This window comes from Zonotrichia albicollis, chromosome 16 (assembly GCF_047830755.1).
Source record: "Zonotrichia albicollis isolate bZonAlb1 chromosome 16, bZonAlb1.hap1, whole genome shotgun sequence".
Lineage (NCBI taxonomy): Eukaryota > Metazoa > Chordata > Aves > Passeriformes > Passerellidae > Zonotrichia > Zonotrichia albicollis.
In genome coordinates this window covers 8,970,936-8,992,172 of record NC_133834.1, presented here as the reverse complement: position 1 = coordinate 8,992,172, position 21,237 = coordinate 8,970,936, and the positions used below count along the sequence as shown (strand labels likewise).

Below are 21,237 nucleotides of genomic sequence, written 5' to 3'. Positions count from 1 at the left end.
AGGTGCCCCAAGCCCTACCTGCTGTCAGGTTGAACGTCCTTCCCTTGGGTGAGGCTTGGAAGGGAGAGAACCAGTTGAGCACAGAGCCCACCACTGGGATCTGTCGCAGCAGCCCCTGCAAAGCACAACCCAAGATGGTGAGAGAGCCCAGGGATGAGTTACCTCAGGGTACCACAGGGCTGTGTGGGGCCTCACCTCTTCCAGCAGTCGTTCTTCGTTTGCTTTCTGAAGCTGAAGCTGTGCTTCCTGTATCCCTTTTCTAACAACTTCAGTCATGTTTTCCAAGAGCTAATGAAACCCAGAAATAAGGATATGTATTACTTGGATTTGAAACTGTCTTTTTAGTTCAGGTTTTCAGGATGGAGACAGGGTAGCCAGATATTTTTCTAATTTAAGACAGTATGTGACAATCTCTATTTCATTATGACTATAAATTAAAGAATGTATATGCTGACTGCAGGACTTTTTAACACATAAACCCAGAGGAAATAATGTAATTTTAAACAGGAATGGTACTTTTTTTTTTCCACTTAGAAATGAGCCTATGACCCAAATTCTTTGAAAACCTGCTTAGCATATAAATGTTCCTCAGATGAATGTCTGGGAAGAATGTTTATGTTTATAGAATACATTTTGGTTCCTAGAAACACCCAGGACTTAAATCAGCCTCACAGTAACAAGCTATGTGTCAGCCTATAGGGTAATGTTGTTTTTCTGCTCTCATAAAGAGCTGCCACTGCCAGCAGCAGCAGGGTTTTATACTGCAAAGGGCAGGCAGCTAACTGGGACAGCTGCAGGAACAAGGAATGAACAAAACTCCATCTTTGTTTGTGTGAGACAAATGCCAACTTCCATATATTGATATTGGCTTTAACACTGCACAAGGACAGGCACTTCCTCCAAAATGCCAAAAATTTGTGTTCCTGTCAGCTAATAAAAGGACAGAGCGGAAGCTGCTCCTTTTCCCTCAGCCAGGAGCTGACCCCCATGGCAGCTCAGGACCCCTGGCAGTCCCTGGCTGCAGCAGGGAGGGCAGTGGGGTGGAATTCAGAGTACCAAGGAGAACCTCTGTGTTTCTGGCCCAGTCATCCCCAGCTTTGGTCCTGTCTGTCAGTGCCTTTGCTGCATGTCTCAGGGCAGCTGGACTGATGTGGGCTTCTTGTAAAATCCTCCTCCTTGTACCAACCCTCCTCATCTGAGCAGGGCAAGGGGCATTCACAACATCCCAGCTTTGGATCAGATGGTGAAGATCCACAGATTCACTGCAGCTGGTCCCAAGGACTGCACCCTTCTGACTCTTCCAATACTCTGTTCTCCCTGGAACCTTCAGAATCTGAGGGGCCCATTCAGTTCCAACCTCTTCACTACAACAGTTAAAAACCTGAAGGTGCTCTACAGACAGAACTTTCCTCATGTGACCCTCCAAGCAGCACAGGGAGTCAAGAGTGGGCAGGAAGTCACTGCTAGAAAAAATTCATTGCCATAATCAACACATTCCCATGAGCAGAAATAGGCAAAGGATTTCTGAAGTTCTATTTATTTTTGAGGTGAGAAGATTAAATGCCCAACACTAGCAGAATGAAAGGACAGATGTAATGTAGGACACTTAGGAATTCTATTTTAGAGAACATCTGGAGAACTACATTCAGGCAAATGCTTTGACAAATAGAAGTTGCATCATCAGCTTTATTACTTCAATAGGTAACTTAAAATTTCTGGGTTTAAGACACCAATTTAAAGTTTTTGATATATTTTAGAGCATAGTCTCATCTTAAAGCTGGTATAAAAAGAATCTCAATCCCACCACATCCAGCAGTGAAGAGAAACACCAGCTCACAATCAACTTACACCTTCACTTTTGTTTTTGACAGCTTCAAATCTGAATGATAAAATGAGGCTACTTGAGTACTACTGAATGAAGGTTTTCATTAGAACTACTGCACACAGGACCACGAACACAAATCCAGACATCCTCACAATATCATAATCCATAACTCTCTGTATGCAGACACACATTATTCCTTCCACAGTCATTAAAACTCTTGTGGGCAAGCACAACTTTTACTTTCACAATGAACAAAACCATGTCCTGAAGCCAATATGAAAGGGGAGGAAAAAAGGTGTTTCAAAATTTTTTGAGTTATTAATACATACTCTTGAATTTTCTTCAATTTCTCTGCCTGTTGCTGCAATAGTTTCCACCAGCTCTGACACATCCAGATCCTCTGTGACCATGCCAATGTAAACACAATTCTTCTGCCCTCCGAATTCCGGACCTGGGGGCACAGGGAGAGTCAGGCTTTGTGCTGAACACATCTGCAATCCTGCAAGGGCTGCAGCACTGTGCTTGTAAATCTGGAAATGCCAGTACACACCCCCCTGCAGTACCTAAGGGCTGCATCTGTGTGGGTATAAATTATGCAGACCAAGAAAGTTCAGCCCTGGGGGTTTTCAAAGACAGAAAACATCATCTGAGTAAGAAAAACAGTGGATATTTTATACAGTCAAGGAGTTGTGTTGTAAATACTAGTGCTGAATATGCTTTAAGCTCCTTAACTTTCAGCCATTTACAGATTACTTGGTTCCACAACCATAGGGCACTTAATTTTTGACAGCTGATTAGAAAAAGATCAGAGTTCTGAAGAAGCAAATTAATTAATACTTTCAGCTGTCATGTGGCACTGTGTAAATGTGAAAGTGTTGCTAATTATCACAAAAGTCATCTAAAGCTTATAATTGAGACACAGAGAGCAGTGAAGTCATCAGTGCCAGTCTGGAATGAGATCTGCCTTCACTACATCAGCAGCACTTGAGGAGGCTCCATCTCCACCCAGGAATGCTGCAGCTTTTGTTCTTTCTGGCAAGGAACCCTTCTTGGTCTAGCTCCCCACACATCAGTTTTCACAAGGATTTCTGAGAACAGCTCACCTGGTGAGCACTCCTGAACTGAAACAGGGGGAGGAGGGAACAGTCACAGGTGTTCCTTCTGCAATAATCACATGGGCAGCAGCTCATTCTGCATTATAATGACCTATCAAATCATTCTAGCACAGCTCGGAGAATGACTACAAGCTTGAAAAGAAATTCTTTAAATAGTGCAGTTACCCAAAGAAAAGGTGAGATCTGACTCCAGCTCATTTAACTTTTTCAGAAGTTCTGTATTGATTTTTTCTAGCTCTTTTTCTTGTTTGTCATCATTCTTCTCATCACTGTGATAGTTGTACCTTCAAACCAAGCCAAGAGATAGCAATTTCACTTTACAGTACATACAGAAGGACCTACACATTTAGCACATTTCTACAAACTCCTGTATTTTACAAACAAAACCCTCAGAACATTACAGCTCCTACCAGCAAGTTTAGTGGCATTTGTCATCAGGGACTGGGGGTGGGCTGAGCTTGCTGCTGCAAACTCAACACAATAGGTTTCTGGTTGCTATATTGATTACACCTGAACTGTTTTGACTATACAGAACCCTTCCCAGAGGGCTGCATCAAATGCTCAGAACAGACACCTGGAGGGTTTTTTAAGTCTATTCAGCATATCAATGAGTGCCATTATAGACAGAAATAGAAGTTATGCTTGGCTAAAGACAGTGCAATGCACTTGCTCAGTACATATCCCACACACACACACTGCTTCCAGCGTTATAACTGGTGCCCAAAGCAGCTCTTCAGCTTTTCTTTAAGAAATAATAAAAGAAAATTACTTTATAAAGGCAATTTCCTAAAAAGCACTCAAAAGCTTCAGCTGGGTGCAAAGCCAGAAATAATCAGTAAACAAAACAAACATCCAAATGACCACTGAAGAGACCACGTGGTCCTGTCTGCTCAAGCACAGAGTTTGCAAACACAGCATGAAGAAAATAATTTACCTCACAACACCTAACCCTGGCCAGCCAAGATCTTCAATATACAACAGGCTAACTGTTCTTCTCACTTCTTGCTCAAACTCCTCTCTCAGCTGCAGAGTGCTTGTCAACACTGGAATCTTCATTTTTAAGCAGTCTACCAAGTGATCAATGTCTTGTATTTCAGTTCCTAAAACTGCAGAGCAAAGCGTTAGTGTGTGGTAAGTGTGAGGGATGTGACACAGATGTCTGAATGAAGGATTTGTAAAGGAGCTGCTCTGCAAGTTAATCACAAATATAATTTACAGATAGTATTGAATATCTTGGTCTATGTAAGTGGGTTTTTGGTTCAGTTATCTACGCACTGAGACATCAAAATGAAAGTAAGGATTTCATAAAAACTAATAAAAAGGATTTTTTCATGTTACAAATTAATAAGGATATGTTACAATACCCTTTTACATTACATCAGTAGCTAGCATTAAAAAAACCCCTCAAACATCCTCTTCCTGTAGCCCAGCTGGACATGAATTAGCTTCCATGGTGGTTAAAACAAAACATCACAGCACCACCAAGCAATTTTACTCTAAAATCTGCTGTTCTGTGTACACCAGAACCTTGTCTCACGAGTGTCAGCTGTTACAGCCCAAGCCCCTCAGCCACACAAGCCAACAGGAGATACTGTGCACCCCCTGAGCCCTGCACACTGCTCTGTGCTTCTGCTTTCCAAAACACAGATTTTTTTTTTGTATCCCCTCCTCCATCAATAGTTACAGAAAACCCTGGAGGCTTGGTAAATAATTATTCCAGCTAAGTAGCTGTGTTTTGAACACAAGCACCATTGCAGTGTTTCTACACCTGCGTAGAAAGGCATCTGGTGTTGAGCAGCTGAGAGAAGGAATTTAACTGCTTTTCCTAATGAGTTTAAAAAGTAACCAGGAAGTGTTTCTCTGCAGAGATAGTGAGGCAATGTGACACACAACAACTGGGCTCCCATTCACGCACCCAGGGCTGGGTGCAGCAAAATGATAAAGCTGAGGTGGTTTTGGTTTGTTTATAGGAAAATCCTCCCCACAAGAGAATATCCTGAGGAGCTTCTTGAGCACACCTGCTTTTACCCCAGGAGATTGTTGTGCCATTCACAGCACAGGGCAGCATTTACAGGGTGGGGTGAACATTACCTGCAGAAGTCATGAGTGGGCTGAAGCGCACGCAGGTGCCCTCATCCTCCAGCTCCACCACGTCCACCCCGCTGGCAGGAACCAGCTGTGCCAGCTGCTCTCCCAGCTGCAGGGACAAGGCACAGTCAGGGAAATGGGCAGGGATGGCTCCTGCAGGCCCTGCCTCAGCTCAGGGAACAACACAGACGCAGTTTTCCCTCAAAATCAGTTCTTGCACCAAAATACTTCACCCTGTGGTGAGATGACTGAGTTCAACAGATCCTTAAAACCATGGAAATCTGGGACAAGCTGCAAGTGTTACAAGTCAGAATTTTCTACAAAACTGTCACTGCCATTAGGTGTGCCATGATTACTGCACAAGGGATCCAAACCAGCCACGTGCTCAGCTCTGCCAGCACAGGCTTCTAGAATTAACTCAAGAGCTGGAAAAGGCAGCTGTCTGTTCAACAATACACTGACATACACAGACATAGAGAATTTGGCTGATTTAAAAGAATTCTGAAGTTTACACATATTCCCACAAGATCAAGGGAACAACCAAGAGCTTAAGATTCAGGAATGATTTCATTACTAATTATGTGTAAAATGATCAGAAATGTGAGAGCAACTTTGCTTCAGAGCAAATTAATCTTTTAAACAGCCACAAGTTTTGCAAAGGAAATCAGATCAAGAAAATCTTTCAAACTACTCTAACAAAGGGTTTATAGCTCCTGATGACCCTCTGCACTACTCCCCTGTCACTCCCCTTCATTCTTACCCACTGATTGAAGGTGTCATAAATGTGCCCTTCATTGCTTATTATGGGGTGCTGAATAGTTGAGGCCTGTGCAGCATGTGAGGTCTGATCTGAATCCAAAGACACAAGAATCACAGAAGTGGATTTTTATTTACTTAATTAAATAAAAGACAACCTAAAATTTAGATAAAAAACAATTACTTTTCCCAGCTAATGTAACACATCTACACCATATACCTGGCCTGGAGCAGATAAACATGGATGTTTTTGTAAAAATATGTTGAACACAATAAATACTGGAAGTAAAACAGAGTTGAATGCAATAGCTAAAAAAAACCCAACAAAGCAGTAAAATACTTCTGAGTTTTGAAGTTAAAATGCCCCAATGGAAATACAACCAGTGTTTTCACAAAGCAAAGTCCTGTCACAGGAGGCTGCACATATTTAATACCTGTGACAGCATTTCCAGAGCTGTTCCCAATGTGTTCTGCTGCTTTTAAAATTGCAACAGGAACTGTAATCAGTAAACCACAGCAATGTAGTGCTTGCCACAAGCTATGAAATGTTTGAAAGGAACAGAAAACCTGAACAAACCAAAATCTCTCCCCACCAGTACACTCATACTCAGCCTGCAGCTTGTAAGAGACTTCCATCATCTGCTCCCAAGATCAAAATCATATGCAAATCTTCTCACTCAATAAGGCAGAAAATTACTTGTTATGAAAATTTAAAACACTGCAGTCTGTCTAAAAAAAGAAGCTATCACGTGGATGATTTGTCACAGATTATGACCAGCATTCACAACCTTTTAAAGGCATGTTACATGAGAGAACTGCACTACATTGCATTTTTCTCAAATTCATTTTATTGAATTAGTAGTTTAAAGTACTGTATAGAGAGGGGTGTTTTTTTGGTTGTTGTTTGGTTTTAAATAAATCACCTACCTCTATTTGAATATTCCTGGAAAAACTTGAAAACCACCACTGGTGAACTCAGTTCATCTTCAACCTTAAAAGAAAAAAAATATTTTCCCCTGCTTTTTTAAAGATTTAACACCACATACAACTCCTTACACTGCTGAGCAAAGCTTGAGCTCTCTTGGAAATCAGCCCAGAATCACTAGGAAACATCAAGAAAGTTCCAGCAGGAAAAGTAAGACTGTAATTACTCCTGCTTTAGAGAGATGGACTGTGCCACTCCTGGAGACAGTCTGAGGCTATTTCATAATCCTAAAAATGCCAAGATTTATTTGAGTATGAGAGTAAGTGATGCAGTAACTTGAACTCCCAAGGCCATTAATACTCTGCAGCTTACTCAGTAAGCTGACTAAATTTTCTATCCATCAAATATCAACTAAAATTCAGGGGTGAGGGTCAGTAAAATAACCAAACTCTGTTGGACAGGACATCTCACAGAAACTGAATTCGGAATGAATACATTAGCTGTGATTTCCAAACCTTCTTCTGGTGTAGAAACCTCAGCTGGGATAATTTTTGTGTACAGTATCAGAGGGTTCACAGATGATTTCAACAGCAGGGTGAGATGCAGCCAGAATAGATTAGAGACACTTAGGGAAACTGGTTTCATAGATGTATTACTGAGCAAAGCCATGTTCTAAATGGAATTAAATCAAGCTTTGAACACAACTTCTGGATGCTCTTCTGCACTCCCATGGGTGCACCAGTACAGAGCAATGGAACAAACACAATCCAGAGGTCACACAACCAAGCCATGAGCTTTCACTGAACACCAGGACTTAATTAGAAAGATCCCAAACATCTTCAAAACAATGGTTATGATTAACATAATATTTTTAAATAATTTATTCTAGTTAAAGTTATTCTTATCATAACAGGCAGAAACTAAGATATACAACCAAAGCATTAAAAACAGACTGTACCGAAGTTTTAATGAAATCCAGGTTTTTCAAGTTTTCCAGCAGCCTTTGACTCTAGAAGACCAGAGCAGAAGGAGAACAAATGGAGGAGAGAAATGCAGTTTTAGAAGTTATAAATTATTCTGAAAACCATTAAACAGTTGCAATTTTTGTGCAAACCCCTCCAACATGTCAGACTCATCCAGTTTTCCTCTGTCAATTTGGACTGCAACAGAAAAAGATCACTGACTACAAAGTGTGACCTTTAAGAAATAATAATTTTGCATATAAGCACTGCATTTTGTAACTAACACATTATATTTGACCTTAACTTTTACTAAAGTAAGGACTCCAAACATAGTGCACTTGTACCTCAAGAAATATTTTGAGGTCCTTTTTACTAAAAGTAATTTACCAGTACTTAAATCAACACAATGCTGAGTAGGAAAATAAAGTCTCTCTGAAGAGCTTTCAAGCAAAAATAGTTAAGAGAAGTGACAAAAAAGGAAATTATTATGTTACTTCACTGTCTAGGAAGAACACTTTTTTTCCCTCACTTATAAAAATATACATACAATCTAATAGTAAAAGCACAAACCCTGCCTCAAACATTTTCCTGTGCTTTCATCATGGGTGAAGCCCAATGTTATACTATCAACAACTGCAGTATTTTAATTGAGTCTTCTACAACACATCACAATAACCAGAAAGACGTGTCAAGAGCTGTCACAAATCCCTGCTGGGCTGTTGCTCACCAGTTGTGAGGCATGTTTTATCCTGTCCACAATGCCATCATGGCCCAGGTACTGCAGGGACAGCCACAGGGGCAGGGCACGGAGCTTCTCCACGGGCTGGCTCGACGTCAGCCCCGCTGCCAAGGACTGAGGAGGAAAACAAACAAAGCATTGTTAACCTCTCCTCAATGCTGCCACTTTGCCAGCTTTGGAAATTATTATTTAGATGCCTATGAAGAAGATGGCAGCACACTGCTCAGAATCAGAATGCCAGGATCTGGAGGATGGTGAGTGAGAATCTGAACATACCAAGGATGGATCCTCGTGTCTGTAGAGCGTCACTGCAGGCACTGCAGGGAGCCCCAGCCAGGAGCCCAGAGTCAGAGTCATGCTGTCACATTTTGTAGCAGCCTGAAATTTATTACAATAAGCACAATATAAGCCATATATAACCTTACATAAGCCCATTTTAAAGTTTCTAGATACAGTGAAACATACCAGTACAGAAGAGGAGACATAACCTAAAGCCAAAGTTGCCAGATTTACACTGGAAAAAAAAAAGTGGGTTTAGCATATATTAAATATGTATTAAGAGACAGCATTTTAATCTCAGTTTAAATATTTCATATTGATGTGTAAAGGGAGGTAAATTTTGTTCATATATATTTCATTAACAATGCAGGAGATGTTGCTACTTGGTATTCTGAGATTGAAAACTCAAAAGTAAAAACCTACTTAGTTCTAAAAATTTTCAGTCCAACATTTGGTGAAATCATCACCCAAGGTCATATTCATAATTTAGCATCAATGTGGTATCAGAAATAAATAGTATGCAAATACAGCTATTCTACAAAATACCAGGAGATACTGTCCTCATTTCAGCTTCAAAAAATATAATCTTAGAGCACTGGAGTCGTCGTTGACATTGTCCAAGTTCCTGGAATTTATTTTTCTCTTGGTTTAATTCCTCCTCCCAGTTCTCCTGGCTCTTGCTGAAGCCTTCTTGACCATCTTCATTGAAGTGCCATTTCATTCTCAATAACTACTGTATAATGTCCTCCCTAACTTAGAAGGTCTTTTTAGGCCTCTCTGGCCTAGAAGGTCTTTTTATTAATATTTCAAGCTCTTCAAAGCAAGGGCAGATAAGATTACCATCTGAATAAAAGTGATCACTAATCTGCGCTGAAATTACCTCTCCAATTAATTCATCTTGAGTACGTAAATCAATTTCTATCTCACAATAACAAAATTATAACCATATAAAATGCTTACTATGACCAACTAAAGCTGGCCCTATGGCTCTGTGTGAGCTGGTAAATTAGATGGTGTCTATGAGTCAGACTTTGTAATGAACACAAGTGCAGAGCAGCAAGTGTGCAGTTCCATACCCTTCCACATGGAGCCACATCTTGTGCTGCTCACAGAGCTCCTTCAGGCGGCCCAGCTTGTCCGTGTGCCCAGCTCCTGGCGTCCCTGGTTGAACAGGGAGAAGGCAGTGACAGAGGATCAGCCTGCACTGAGGCCTTACCAAATCAGCCTCTTGGACTCAGATCACCTTCCAGGCCCCAGGCAAGAAACAGTCACCTCCCTCATTCATACTTAAAGCAAATTTTGTACATGTGTTTAATTAACTAGAAGAAAAATATATTTTTCAAGCTAAAGTTGATAGCACATCCATCAAAAAATTCTGAAGTGTTAGTGTAAAACTGATTTTTAACAAGAGATTTGCACTCACTAAAGGAAGTTACAGTCATACTAATACATCAACTGGCATATGCAGAACTGTAACAGCACAATCCAAATTTGAACTAGTTAAATAAAATCCCCTGTGGACAGATAATTATTGTGTGGTCATTAAGATATTTCCTGATATTTCTTGATATGCAACCACTGAGCTGTTTAGGAAAATTTTTATTTTTTAATTTTATATGGTTTTGGTTTTTTATTGAATATGTACTCATGAAGTAGTATGGGGGGTTTTGTGACTGTTTGTCCACAGCACTTACCAGCATTGGCCACAAGCAACAAAGGCAGTTTTCCACACTCAACATCATCTTTAATCAGTCTGTCCAACAAAGCAACATCCTGGTATCAGTAAGAAAACAATGTCTGTCAAACACGGAATTATTTCTGCTGAACTGGGAAAATGCATTAAGATTGAAAATAAACAGCATTCTGAAGTTCTGAAAAGAAATTCTCTATGTCCTTGGTTTTGGCTTGCACTTTCTTCTTCTCAAAGCCGAAATAATCTGAATAAAGCATTTGTGAAAAATACAACACAAATTCACCATGCAGCTTGTGAAAGTACTCCAATACTCCTATTCTAGAAATCTTGCACTAAAAAGCACTTTACTTCAAAGACATTAAAATATTTTACAAATGACAAGACCAAGATACAAACTGCTTTTAGAAAATTTCCATCTATGATTCACATAGCCTTAACACAGAAGACTTAGAAGTCAAAAAAATAAATGTCTTAACAGATTTTTCTAACAGCATACTTGATATTCATTTAATGAGGCTTAAAAAGCAACCAAAGCACAGAAAAAGCTCCTAGGGAAAACAAACTTACCATTTGGTGCTGAGATCCAAACATGGTGTTACAAGGCACACGGCACATGCAGGAAAGGGGCAACCCTAACTGCAACAGAAAAGATGGAATTTCAGCTGAGAAATAAATACTCCTTTCATGTGTTCACAAATACAGAGTGACACAAAAACCAGTCTGACAATAGAAACCTTAATATTATATTATAAAGTAAGTTTTCTGCTAAAACTTATAATCAAATTAAAAGGAAAAAGCACAGGACAAATGATGTATGTTTGGGCTCAGGTCTATCTCACATGACCAACAGCTTGTGTAAACCACACTGCAACCTAGAAACAATCACTCATTTTTTACAAAGTTAGCACGCAGGATGCTTTCAGTGGAAATATTCAGAAAACTTCTCATCCTCCCACTGTAACACTGCTGCAAAACATAGGCTGTAAATAAAAACTCAAAGTGTTTTTCCCAGACAAATGCTTTTATTTTAAATGTATGGTCTACTACAGCTGAGGATATGCCCAGTATGGACTCTGCTTCCTTTGCTGTTATTCCCACCCTGAGGAAAAATAAGTTGCCAAAATTCCCAAAGCTATGCAGACAATATGAACCAGGAAGGTTCTAATTGCAGCTAAACACCCCCAGATCCCCTGACTGACTTTACCTGGTTGCAGAGAGCTTGGCCCAGGCCAGTTCTGGCTGCAGAACTGATGTATATGACAGGCTGCTTGGTGTAGAGCACATTAAAGCCCTCCAGGGTGTAATCCTCATAGCGGGTGTGAATTACAAGCCGACAGATTTTCAGGAGACCTTCACGATCATCTTCATGATAATAGGCTGATCCATTTTCATACCTGCCAGAAAAGCCAAGTAAATATGAGCAACAAAACCAACAGTCAGTGAAGGACTAAAATAACACTGACCAACAAAAAAGCTTGATACAGGACAGAGAAGATAATAAAAAACCTTCTCTTTTCCCAGGTTAAAGTAGATTAAAAGAAAGCCTTTATGAAACAGGCTGAGATTAACAATGAGAGAAGCCTAGTATATATTTTCATTTAGACTTAGAGTAAGAAAGAAAGGAAGATCTGTGTTCCTTTAAGATTGCCTTTAGAGAGTTCAAAACCTTGCTTATTAAAAGTGGAGTGTGGGAGGAAACACACAAAAGGCTTCATTCTGGTTTTAATATAGATTTAAATTCTGGATTGCTAATTTTAAAGATAATGCAACCTATATTCTTTAGGCTAGGTTAAGGTTGTGTTCAGACCTTCCAAGGATTTCTAAGTTTGGTGGTTTCTTTAGTCGACATCCTCAGTCAAATCACATTTATTTTTAAACACTATCACTACCTTGTGACACCAGTGATTCCCAGGGCCTCACCTGAAAAGCCTGCAGAGCCAGAGAGTAGTGTCAGAAAGGATCCTGGTTGTGAGTTTTCTCAGTCTTTCTCTGTCCAGCACAGATATGTAAGCAGCCAAACTATGTCCCAGTAGAGCCATGTGACCCTGCTCACCAACGTTCTGCAGTCTGCAAGGCAGAACAGAGGAAGTGCCAGTCAAAGCCAAGGCATGGGCATTCCAGCAATATGGGCTTCATGGATTTTTAATGCACACTGGCAGAATTGGTTGATTGCAATTTAAATATTTAGCAGAGAGAAGTGCAGCAGATCACAGCCACCCTCCTGTATGACACACTAAGCTGCCAGTGCACCAGAGCACCTCACTTGGCCCAGCTGCTCACAGGAACAGCTCCTGCTTTTGAAACAGCCAACATGAGCTGGAACTCAGCACCTTATCTGCACTGGGACTGAGAGTGCATTAATACCCTCCTCTCCTATGCACAGAAAACTCAGGACACCTACATTTCTATTTTTAGAGGCATGGCTTTTCTTTATTAGGGTTTTTTTGCTTGGTGGTTATTTTTTATTTGTTTAGGGGTTTTTTTTAATCATGAACATATTTTTTGAATGTCAGTTTTCAATAATCCTCTGCAGATCAGTTAGTACTATTTCCATTTTACTGAAAAATGGAAACAAATTTTATTTCCTTTCATTTTAACATCTACAGAGATACATGATAAAAATCTATTGGTATTCAAATCTTTAAGACTTAAAACAATTAAACAATTTTCAGGAAGTGGAGGAAATGAGCTGTCACATGAGAAACATTTCCCTTGTATAACTCCATTTAGCAATTAGTAATGCAAGCCTTGTAATTTTAAGAAAGCCAAGCCTCATGCATTATTCTGCTTCTCTGTAAAATGTAAGGTGCCTTAAAAAAGTTACCTGGTTGCACAATATTTTACACTTTAAAATACATAATATATATACTTATGCATACATATATTTCAGTATATATACTGAAATATATAGAGAAATTATATATACTGAAACACATACAGAGCTTAAGTGGTTAAGTTCTATAGTGACCAGAATATTAAAAAATCAGGTGTCTTCCACATCCAGTAACTGATACTGGCCTCACCTGTAGGACTGTGAAGTTTCCTCCTCCTCCTCTCCATGCATTAGGTTCTGAACTAACTGCAGTATGCTCACCATATCCTGGCCACTGGGAGGGGAAACAAAACCACATTAAAGAGACACAGACAGGAAAATTCAGCATCTAAAAGAGGCCATCTGGGACACTCCACCTTTACTGAATGCTGAGTACAGCAGAGAAATGGTTCCTTGGTCTCAGGAAAACTGACCACAAAGATGAAGATGCTGAATCAATTAAAAATCTTACTTGTTTATAGCAGGAGACTCAGAAAAACAAATCTACTGATACCTGAAAATTTGGTCTGAAAAGCCTGACTTGCCAACATTGAATTCTTTTTGCTACACAGCCAAGCAAGGCAGTAGCTAAGGATCCACATTTCACTTCACCTGAACCAGCCTCAGCTCATAACTCAGCACACCTATTAAACAACTCCCTACAAATCTCAGTTTGTGGCAGACACAAGCTGTGTCAGATTTCTTACATGACATGGTAAAAGTGGAAAAGATCCACCTCAACTTTTCTAACTCCAACTGAAATTAAGTGTAAGAACTTTAAGAAAGCCAAGCCCCATGCATTATTATTCAGCTACAGTATTTCAGCTACACTGATAGCTGAAATTGCTTTTTGTTCACAGAAAAGATAACTCAGTGTCTCCACTCCAAACCAGGGTTAGTTCCTGCACAGCAGAGACTTAAATAGCTTTTGCAAAACTTTCTGAAGTGCTAACCTGAGCTCCTGCAGGATCATCTCCCACAGAGAACAAAACCAAGATAAATCTTCATTTTCAGGTACAATGGTCTTACCTGCCTTATGGACAAGAGCTGTTTAATTTATAAAGACAGCTGTGCTGAAAAGGTGGGAGGTTCCTGGGGTTTGGTTCTTTTTTTCTTTTGTTTTGGGTTTTTTGTTGGTTTTTGTTTTGTTTTTTTTTTTTACTGTTTTCTACTTTATCAGTGTCAGTTTTTTTTTTTTTAATCTGGGTGCTTTAATTCAATAGAAGTTTATGTTTACTTTGAGTCTCAATCACAGCTGTAGGCACCACTATTTCATCAGATTCCAAGAGTTCAAACTTTCAGTCACTGTGGACAAGTAATCTTTTTTTCTCTTTTCTACATGAGAATAAAAATAGTTGGTATGATTATAGTATTACTTTTTTCCCCCCTATGGGAGTATGGGAAGAAATTTATGATGATGCCTGAAAAATGTTAACTTTTCCATTAATGCAAGTTGCTTGGAAGACAAACATGCTGTGTGTAGTTTAAGACTTTGAAAAGAGCATTATCTAAAAAATGCTGCTGCCTACCTGCCTTGGAGTGGTCCAGGAATATCCTTCCGTGCATATTTCTTTTCATTTTCCTCCTCCACTTTCCTAAGTTAAAGACACAGAATAAACTCTGTATTTAGCTTGTGTTTGATAACATCAAATATGTAATTGACTTTGACTTGTAGAAATGCTTACTGACATGTATCTATTTCACTGACAATAGTTTAGAAATTAACCAGATGAGATCAACACAAAAGTTTCATTCAGACTGAATTAAAGAGTTCCCAAGTTGTTGGGGTTTTCAGTTCTGTAACAGAAAGCTTAGAGAAGAATCTCATATATACAGGAAACAAAAATTGCTGGCACTGCAATAATAAATAAAAAAAATCCTAACTTTGAAAAACAGACCTGTTTTGGGTATTAGAGAACATGCATAAATATGTATACATTTACTTTTAAATCCCAGCATTTGAGAAACAAAGATGATTTGTATAGGTGTAAGCTTCAGAATGACAACGTGACCTTAAACTATAGGAAAATGAGGGGTTTCTCTGCTTCATGCCAATGACACAAATAATCCTCCCCTTAGCACAAACAGCCATTGTTTTTTATTGTACCTCTGATTGTCTTCCAGCATCTTCATTGCTTCGTTCAGATTCTTCCCCATTTCTGCCAGAGTAGGGTCCACCATCTGTTAGGAAAAAGAAAGCAACTTTCAAGAAAAGATCAAAACTCATTTGTCTTACTACAGTCTCTACAATCTAATAAATCCTAGAAGGGGTTAAAACTTCAACATTTGGATCTAGAAAGACAGGAAAGTATCCTTTGAGACTGCCCAGGATAAGAAATAAAATGGCATCGGTCCCTGCCATTTCCCCAGCACACTTTTACAACGGTAGTTTTCAAAACAGATGAGAAAACACCCAACATAAATACCCTTGGCAATCTATTTTTTCATATTTCTTGTACCTCTAAACCAGTTTTTAATCTTAACTAATTGGAGAAATTCCTTTCATGTAGACAGAAGAGTGGAACTAACCTGCAGCAGGCAGCTAAGACAGGCTGACATGCAGCAATTATCCTCCAGCTGCACAGAACAGGCCAAAACCCTGATCTCACAGCTGAACTCAGGTAACCACAGATATTGCCAGATGGAAGAGTTTAAAAATCATGGAACTTATTTGCCCTGAACTGATGACAAGCTCAAAGTATTTCCCAAAGAACTGCTCTGGCTGAATGAAGTCTCTTTCATAAACCTTAACCCAAGAGGCCTGACAGAAGCCTGTGACACTGACACCAGACACCTGGACAGGAACATTTATCCTTTAAGGATTTGATGCCATTTGAAGCTTCCAGAGAAAGTGGAAGGTGTCATTTGGCAGAGCCTGATTTACCTATATTTAAAAATAAATATACCCCAGTGTGAGGGGAGAAGGCAACACCACTGCTAAGCCCCAGCACATTAAATGGCAAAACCCCTTGAGGTACTCAGGTACCATTACAGAGTCCCTGCCTCCCATAACCTCCATAAATTCAGCACCCACGTACCAAAGACAGACTGGTGGTTACCCCTGCAGGCTGCTGCTAAGGCTGGGGGGACAGGGGAAAGGACAGGGGTTATTTAAAGGAAAGAAATCCCACAGGCAAACACATTCACTCAGGCAGATGCAGACACAAAAGCAAATTTAATCACAGAAGGTAGTGGGATTCATTTACATGAGGATTTTACACTATTTTCATCCGGAGGACTGATCAAGAAAGGAAAAAAAAATTAAGTTGAGAGTTACCATATGTTCAAAGACTATTTTTAACCAAATATTTTGAGATTTAACTCACATTACAGTAAGTGGTAGGTGGCTGAAGGAATCAGTAGCTGGGCATGGGCACAGTGATCAGACCAAGACTGACAATTCTCTATTCCCTGGCTTTGGAAGTGGCCAGAAACAAATGTTTGGGGGAAGAACAAAATAATAGAGCAAGTAGTGAGTAATATTTTACCATCAGAAATCCCAGCATTCAGGAATAAATAGGTTTTGACACTTCTATGCTGACTTGTACAACCACCAGGTATGAGGACCACAACCTAAGCACTGAGTGACAAAGCAGTACAAATACAAAAAGTTCCAGACCTCATCACAGATTGCAAAAACCCAACACACACTGCAAGCATTCAATACTCAGAAGAAAACAGACATAGCCAAAGGAAAAATATAAATTTGATATTTGGCAACATGTTCATACATTTTGAGTGGTTTCCAGAGTTGCACCATGTCAAAGAAAGTCTGGAAAGAAGTCCAGGAAAAAAAAAAAACCAGTTTGGTTCCTGCAAGCCTTTAAAAGAGTAAATTATCACAATCTACTGATTGTGATTATCTCACATAATTTAATTCAGACTGCCATAAAACATCATCAATGGCTGGAAGGCAGTTACTTGTTTGAACCTTCCTTAGCATCACATGCAAACATTCATATCTGTTCTAAATAAGGACTTGAGATGTAGAGACATTATAAAAAGGGCGCTGAGCTGCTTTTGTTTGCAGCTAACATAAAATTCACCAGCTGAAATGACATCAGATGTTTAAAACTGCACATCCCTACCTTGTGACTCATCCTAGCTCACTCACTAATTACACACATGAAACCCTGCTGCCAATAAGCTGCCAGAAAAACGACATAAAATACACCTTTAAAACTCCTAAGTTACACTAAGCTCCAAAAAATGCTACAAAATCCACAAAGTCTTTGAATGCTGACACGGGCTGAATTAGAAAATTAATCTCTTCTGATTTTTCCAATTGCTAAGTGGATATGCAGCAGTTTATTTTCTCCTCTGAATTCTGGAAGGAGAAGAAGCTCACCTTTACCTGCTGAACCTTCTGAATGTTCCTGCTCTGCTCACATTGGTCAGGCCATGGAGCTGGGAAGCAGGAGACTTTCTGCTGCTTTTGAGCAGCAAGAAAAATAGGTGTGGCAAAGTTGCAGCAACAAACCATTAAGTTAAGAAAGGTTTCTGAACACACTTGAATAACAAGAGCAGTAATAAACAGTATTTTTTCATGGTCTTGAACAGGTTTTGGAAACGGCTGTGAGAGGAGTTCCTGAACACTCCCAGCACAGGTGGGGAGGGGTTAAAGGAGCTGCAGGAAGTTTCTGCTCTCAGTCCTTCCCCCGGCTCACAGGCAGCCTTTGGCCAGGGCACTCACACAAATCCTTCCAAGCTCTAAGAGGCACCAGCCATGACTTTCTCCTTGCTGGGGTCCACTCACATCCAGCACCTCCTTCTCCTTCAGCCCCTGGCACCCCTCACTCAGCCTGCCTCAGCTGTTATCACTCATGGCCTCCCAATGTGCTAATCCAACAACAGCTTTGATTTCAGCCCCTTCCCCATTCTGTAACCAACCTGGGACTATTTTATTAAGTACTTTGAACTGTGAACTGTTTATGATTTTACAGGCAGAATGTCACACCTTGGACTCACTTGGCAACTGGGCAGAGAGGATAAGGGGCCATTCTCCTACTGTGATAAGACTGAAAATTCATTGGAAGTTCAAAAGGGAGAATGCTGCTTCTACACCAATGTTTTCTAGTCCTGGTTTTGCATTTCTGCAGGCTGTACTCCTAATGAAATAAAGGGATGAATTTTAAACAGTTTACATAAGCTCATGTTGTGAGAAGCAACTCACAGGTGTAGCTCATTCCCTGTTTCATGGGAACTCATTTTCCCACTACATTACTGTAACACCTTAAAAGAAAATTTTACCATAAAAACAAAATCTGTTCTCAATGGTAAATTAATCCCAAACAATGTCAGTATTCTTCAGCCAAAAGAATATTGTTTTTATTCTCCAGGGTAGGAAAAGTTTAAGATAACAAAAAAAAGCAGACACTTCATGACTGTTTGGCTTGAATAAAAATGGCACTGTGTAATCACAAGGCTTCTGCTTACAGATATTCACTCTTTTAATCTTGATTTATTCCCCTGACACGTGCCAGGACCTTAATGCAGCTCTGCTGCCTGAGTTTTCTGTAAACTTACCAGGATGTTGTGGTAAATAGCTCAGTAACAAAAGGCAGGAGCCACAGGCTGAGCAAGAAACCAAAACAGTTTTTTTCATGTTTAGGGAAAATACTGCTGTAGAGATAGCAAGGAGTTACAAGGAAAGAATTTGCACTGTTTTACCACTGACAAAGTCACCTAACTTGAAATTTAAAATCCTTCAGAAGATTGGTCACTTCTATCAAAATCCAAATGGGGGAAAAGAATAGAATAGTTCTGTTAAGGCAAACTTCTGAAATCTAACACAGGCTTCCAGAATTATTGAAACAAGTTCAACCCAACAAAAGATTACTGAATTTCAGATAAAATCAGTCATAATTATATCATTTATGACACACAATACCTTAAATAATGCAAAAAAAAAAGCTGCTGAAACAAAGTAATTTGCAAACTCAAACCAAGAGATGTTTGGTGTGCACACCTGTGAGTCAGATTCTGCAATGATTTTCACTGCAGTCCTACTGTGCAATGTTTTCTATTCTCAGGAAGTTTCTCATCTGCTAAAAAAATCTTTTTTCCATTTGCAAGACCCTAAAGCCTGCAGTCACCCAACATCACTGCATCACAGCTCATTAGGTGACTGTACCAAAATGGTTATGAAAAATACAAAGTTGCAACAAATGTTAATACAAGTTTAAAAGTACTTAATCACACCACTGGCACCCTGCACAAATACACAGCAGGGAGAGAATCCATGGTTCAAATAAAAGTCTCAAATCTATTTTGATAATGCTTAAATAATGTCCATGAGATAAGTGGACAGACATTATCTGCAGGAAAATGTATCCCAGGCTCGAGGAATTTTAAATACATTTAGGGAGAAGAATTCTGACATGTCATGTCAAGACTTGATAAACTGCAAATTGTACAGATTTACCACAATCTTAACCAAAGACTATTTCACGAGGGCACTTACTGCTAAATATCTAGAAGACCATAATTGTATTATGGCATTTTATTATACAGAGAACTACAGCTTTTATCACACATGTGGAAAAAAGCCGTGATAAACAAGAGAGGAAGTAAATAAAATGATAACTCTTGACACATATCTATCTGCATATATGGAAAAATCAGACAGTCAAGTTTTTGCAGGCCATTACAGACAATTCCTCACATCAAGAATAACTAAAACATGGTCATCTTCATCATTCTTACAGTGTGTTTATTGCTTCTTATTATGAACTGGTCAAGCAAAGAGCTCGGTCAGTACTACACTTGCCCTGTACTATTGCACTTCTTTAAATAACCCTGTATCACACCAGGGTTCTCTTTTTCATAGACAGCATATTCCAAACTATTTCAATGAAATTTTACTTATATAAAATTTTTCAGAACAAGCAGGAGCCACTTCTTCCAGCAATAGTAAAGAACCTAAGCTTTCAAACACTAATACTCTGTAACACTGTATTCTTCAGGAAGCTTGTAATACATCAAACTTTTTTTGCCACGTCAGAAAGATAGTCCTGAATTTCCTGACCATTTCGCTGGAGCACATCCCATTCATGTTTCTCCGGACCACCCCAAGGATGGCACAAACCGAGCATGCAGCACATAGTAATGACGCAAGGAGGGGCGTGCGCACCCAAAGCCTCCAGCACAGCAAGCGCTGGGCATTGCCGAGGCTCGGGGTCCCCACGGCCACCGAGGGCCGGGACAGCCCCGGGAGGGCAGGAGGAGCCCGGGCCGGGCAGGAGCCTCCGGAGCAGCCTCGGGCTCACGGGCCGAGCGCGGCACAGCCAATATTTGCTCTGTGCTCTGCACGGGCAGCAGAGCAAACACGGGGCAGCGAACGTCTCCATGTCAATTCAAAAAAATTGGTAAAATAATAATGTATTTAGTAATATTTCCTCTCCTACCCTGCTGAAGGCTGACACTGACAGGAAACAAGCTCCATCTTTTTTTTTAAAGAAAGCAGAAAACCCCGCTCCTGAAGCATTTCCTGGTAGTTGTCCTGCCTAGGTCCGGATCCGGGACACGGATGCCGGTCACACCGGCGGCTGTGGGGGCCGAGGGGGACACGCCCGGGGGCTCCGCTGATGCCCCAAAGCTCCGGCAGGCAAAGCCGCCTCAGCCCGGGGCCAGCGCCGCGCACCGAGACCCGGCCGCCGCCGGCCCGCGCCCCTCCCCGCGGCCCCGGCCCCACCGCACCCGCCGTGGCCGTTGCTCACGGCGCGGCCCCGTCACTGGCCCTGTCACTATCACTGTCACTGTCCCTATCCCCAGCCCGGCGGCGCTGCCCCGCAGACCTTCTCGAGCGAGCCGTCCATGGCCACGGGCCCGGCGCTGCCGCCCCGGCCGCTCCACGCTGGCAGCGCTGACGGGGCCGCGCGGGGCGGGCCGCGCTCGCGCGCTCACCTGGGCAACCGGCCCGCCCCTCGCCGCACGCACCACCGCGCCGCAGGGGCGGGGGGATGCGCGGCGGGCACACTGCGCACGGGGCGGCGGGGCCGGGGCCGGCCCTTCTCTCCGCGCACCGCCTGAGGTCGTTCCCCC

At 40.9% G+C, this 21,237-nt stretch overlaps 1 protein-coding gene across 2 annotated transcripts in view; it reads right to left on the bottom strand.

Annotated features, from left to right (window-relative positions):
- Positions 1-21,237, bottom strand: part of PDXDC1 (pyridoxal dependent decarboxylase domain containing 1) — a 24,628-nt gene extending 3,391 nt beyond the window's left edge. Inside the window, exons 1-21 of one of the 2 annotated variants that reach the window (XM_074553076.1) lie at positions 21,100-21,237; positions 15,302-15,375; positions 14,724-14,789; positions 13,406-13,489; positions 12,303-12,449; positions 11,587-11,776; positions 10,950-11,018; positions 10,384-10,462; positions 9,766-9,850; positions 8,876-8,924; positions 8,687-8,788; positions 8,399-8,524; positions 7,668-7,718; positions 6,712-6,775; positions 5,789-5,877; positions 5,032-5,137; positions 3,875-4,046; positions 3,106-3,224; positions 2,155-2,276; positions 196-288; positions 19-115 (exon numbers count right to left, since the gene is read on the bottom strand). In XM_074553076.1, coding sequence (XP_074409177.1) covers positions 19-115; positions 196-288; positions 2,155-2,276; positions 3,106-3,224; positions 3,875-4,046; positions 5,032-5,137; positions 5,789-5,877; positions 6,712-6,775; positions 7,668-7,718; positions 8,399-8,524; positions 8,687-8,788; positions 8,876-8,924; positions 9,766-9,850; positions 10,384-10,462; positions 10,950-11,018; positions 11,587-11,776; positions 12,303-12,449; positions 13,406-13,489; positions 14,724-14,789; positions 15,302-15,375 — 1,984 coding nt within the window. In that variant the 5' untranslated portion in view covers positions 21,100-21,237. Of the gene's footprint in view, positions 1-18; positions 116-195; positions 289-2,154; positions 2,277-3,105; positions 3,225-3,874; positions 4,047-5,031; positions 5,138-5,788; positions 5,878-6,711; positions 6,776-7,667; positions 7,719-8,398; positions 8,525-8,686; positions 8,789-8,875; positions 8,925-9,765; positions 9,851-10,383; positions 10,463-10,949; positions 11,019-11,586; positions 11,777-12,302; positions 12,450-13,405; positions 13,490-14,723; positions 14,790-15,301; positions 15,376-20,990 lie in introns of both variants that reach the window. The other variant, XM_074553074.1, reaches the window with a different exon arrangement.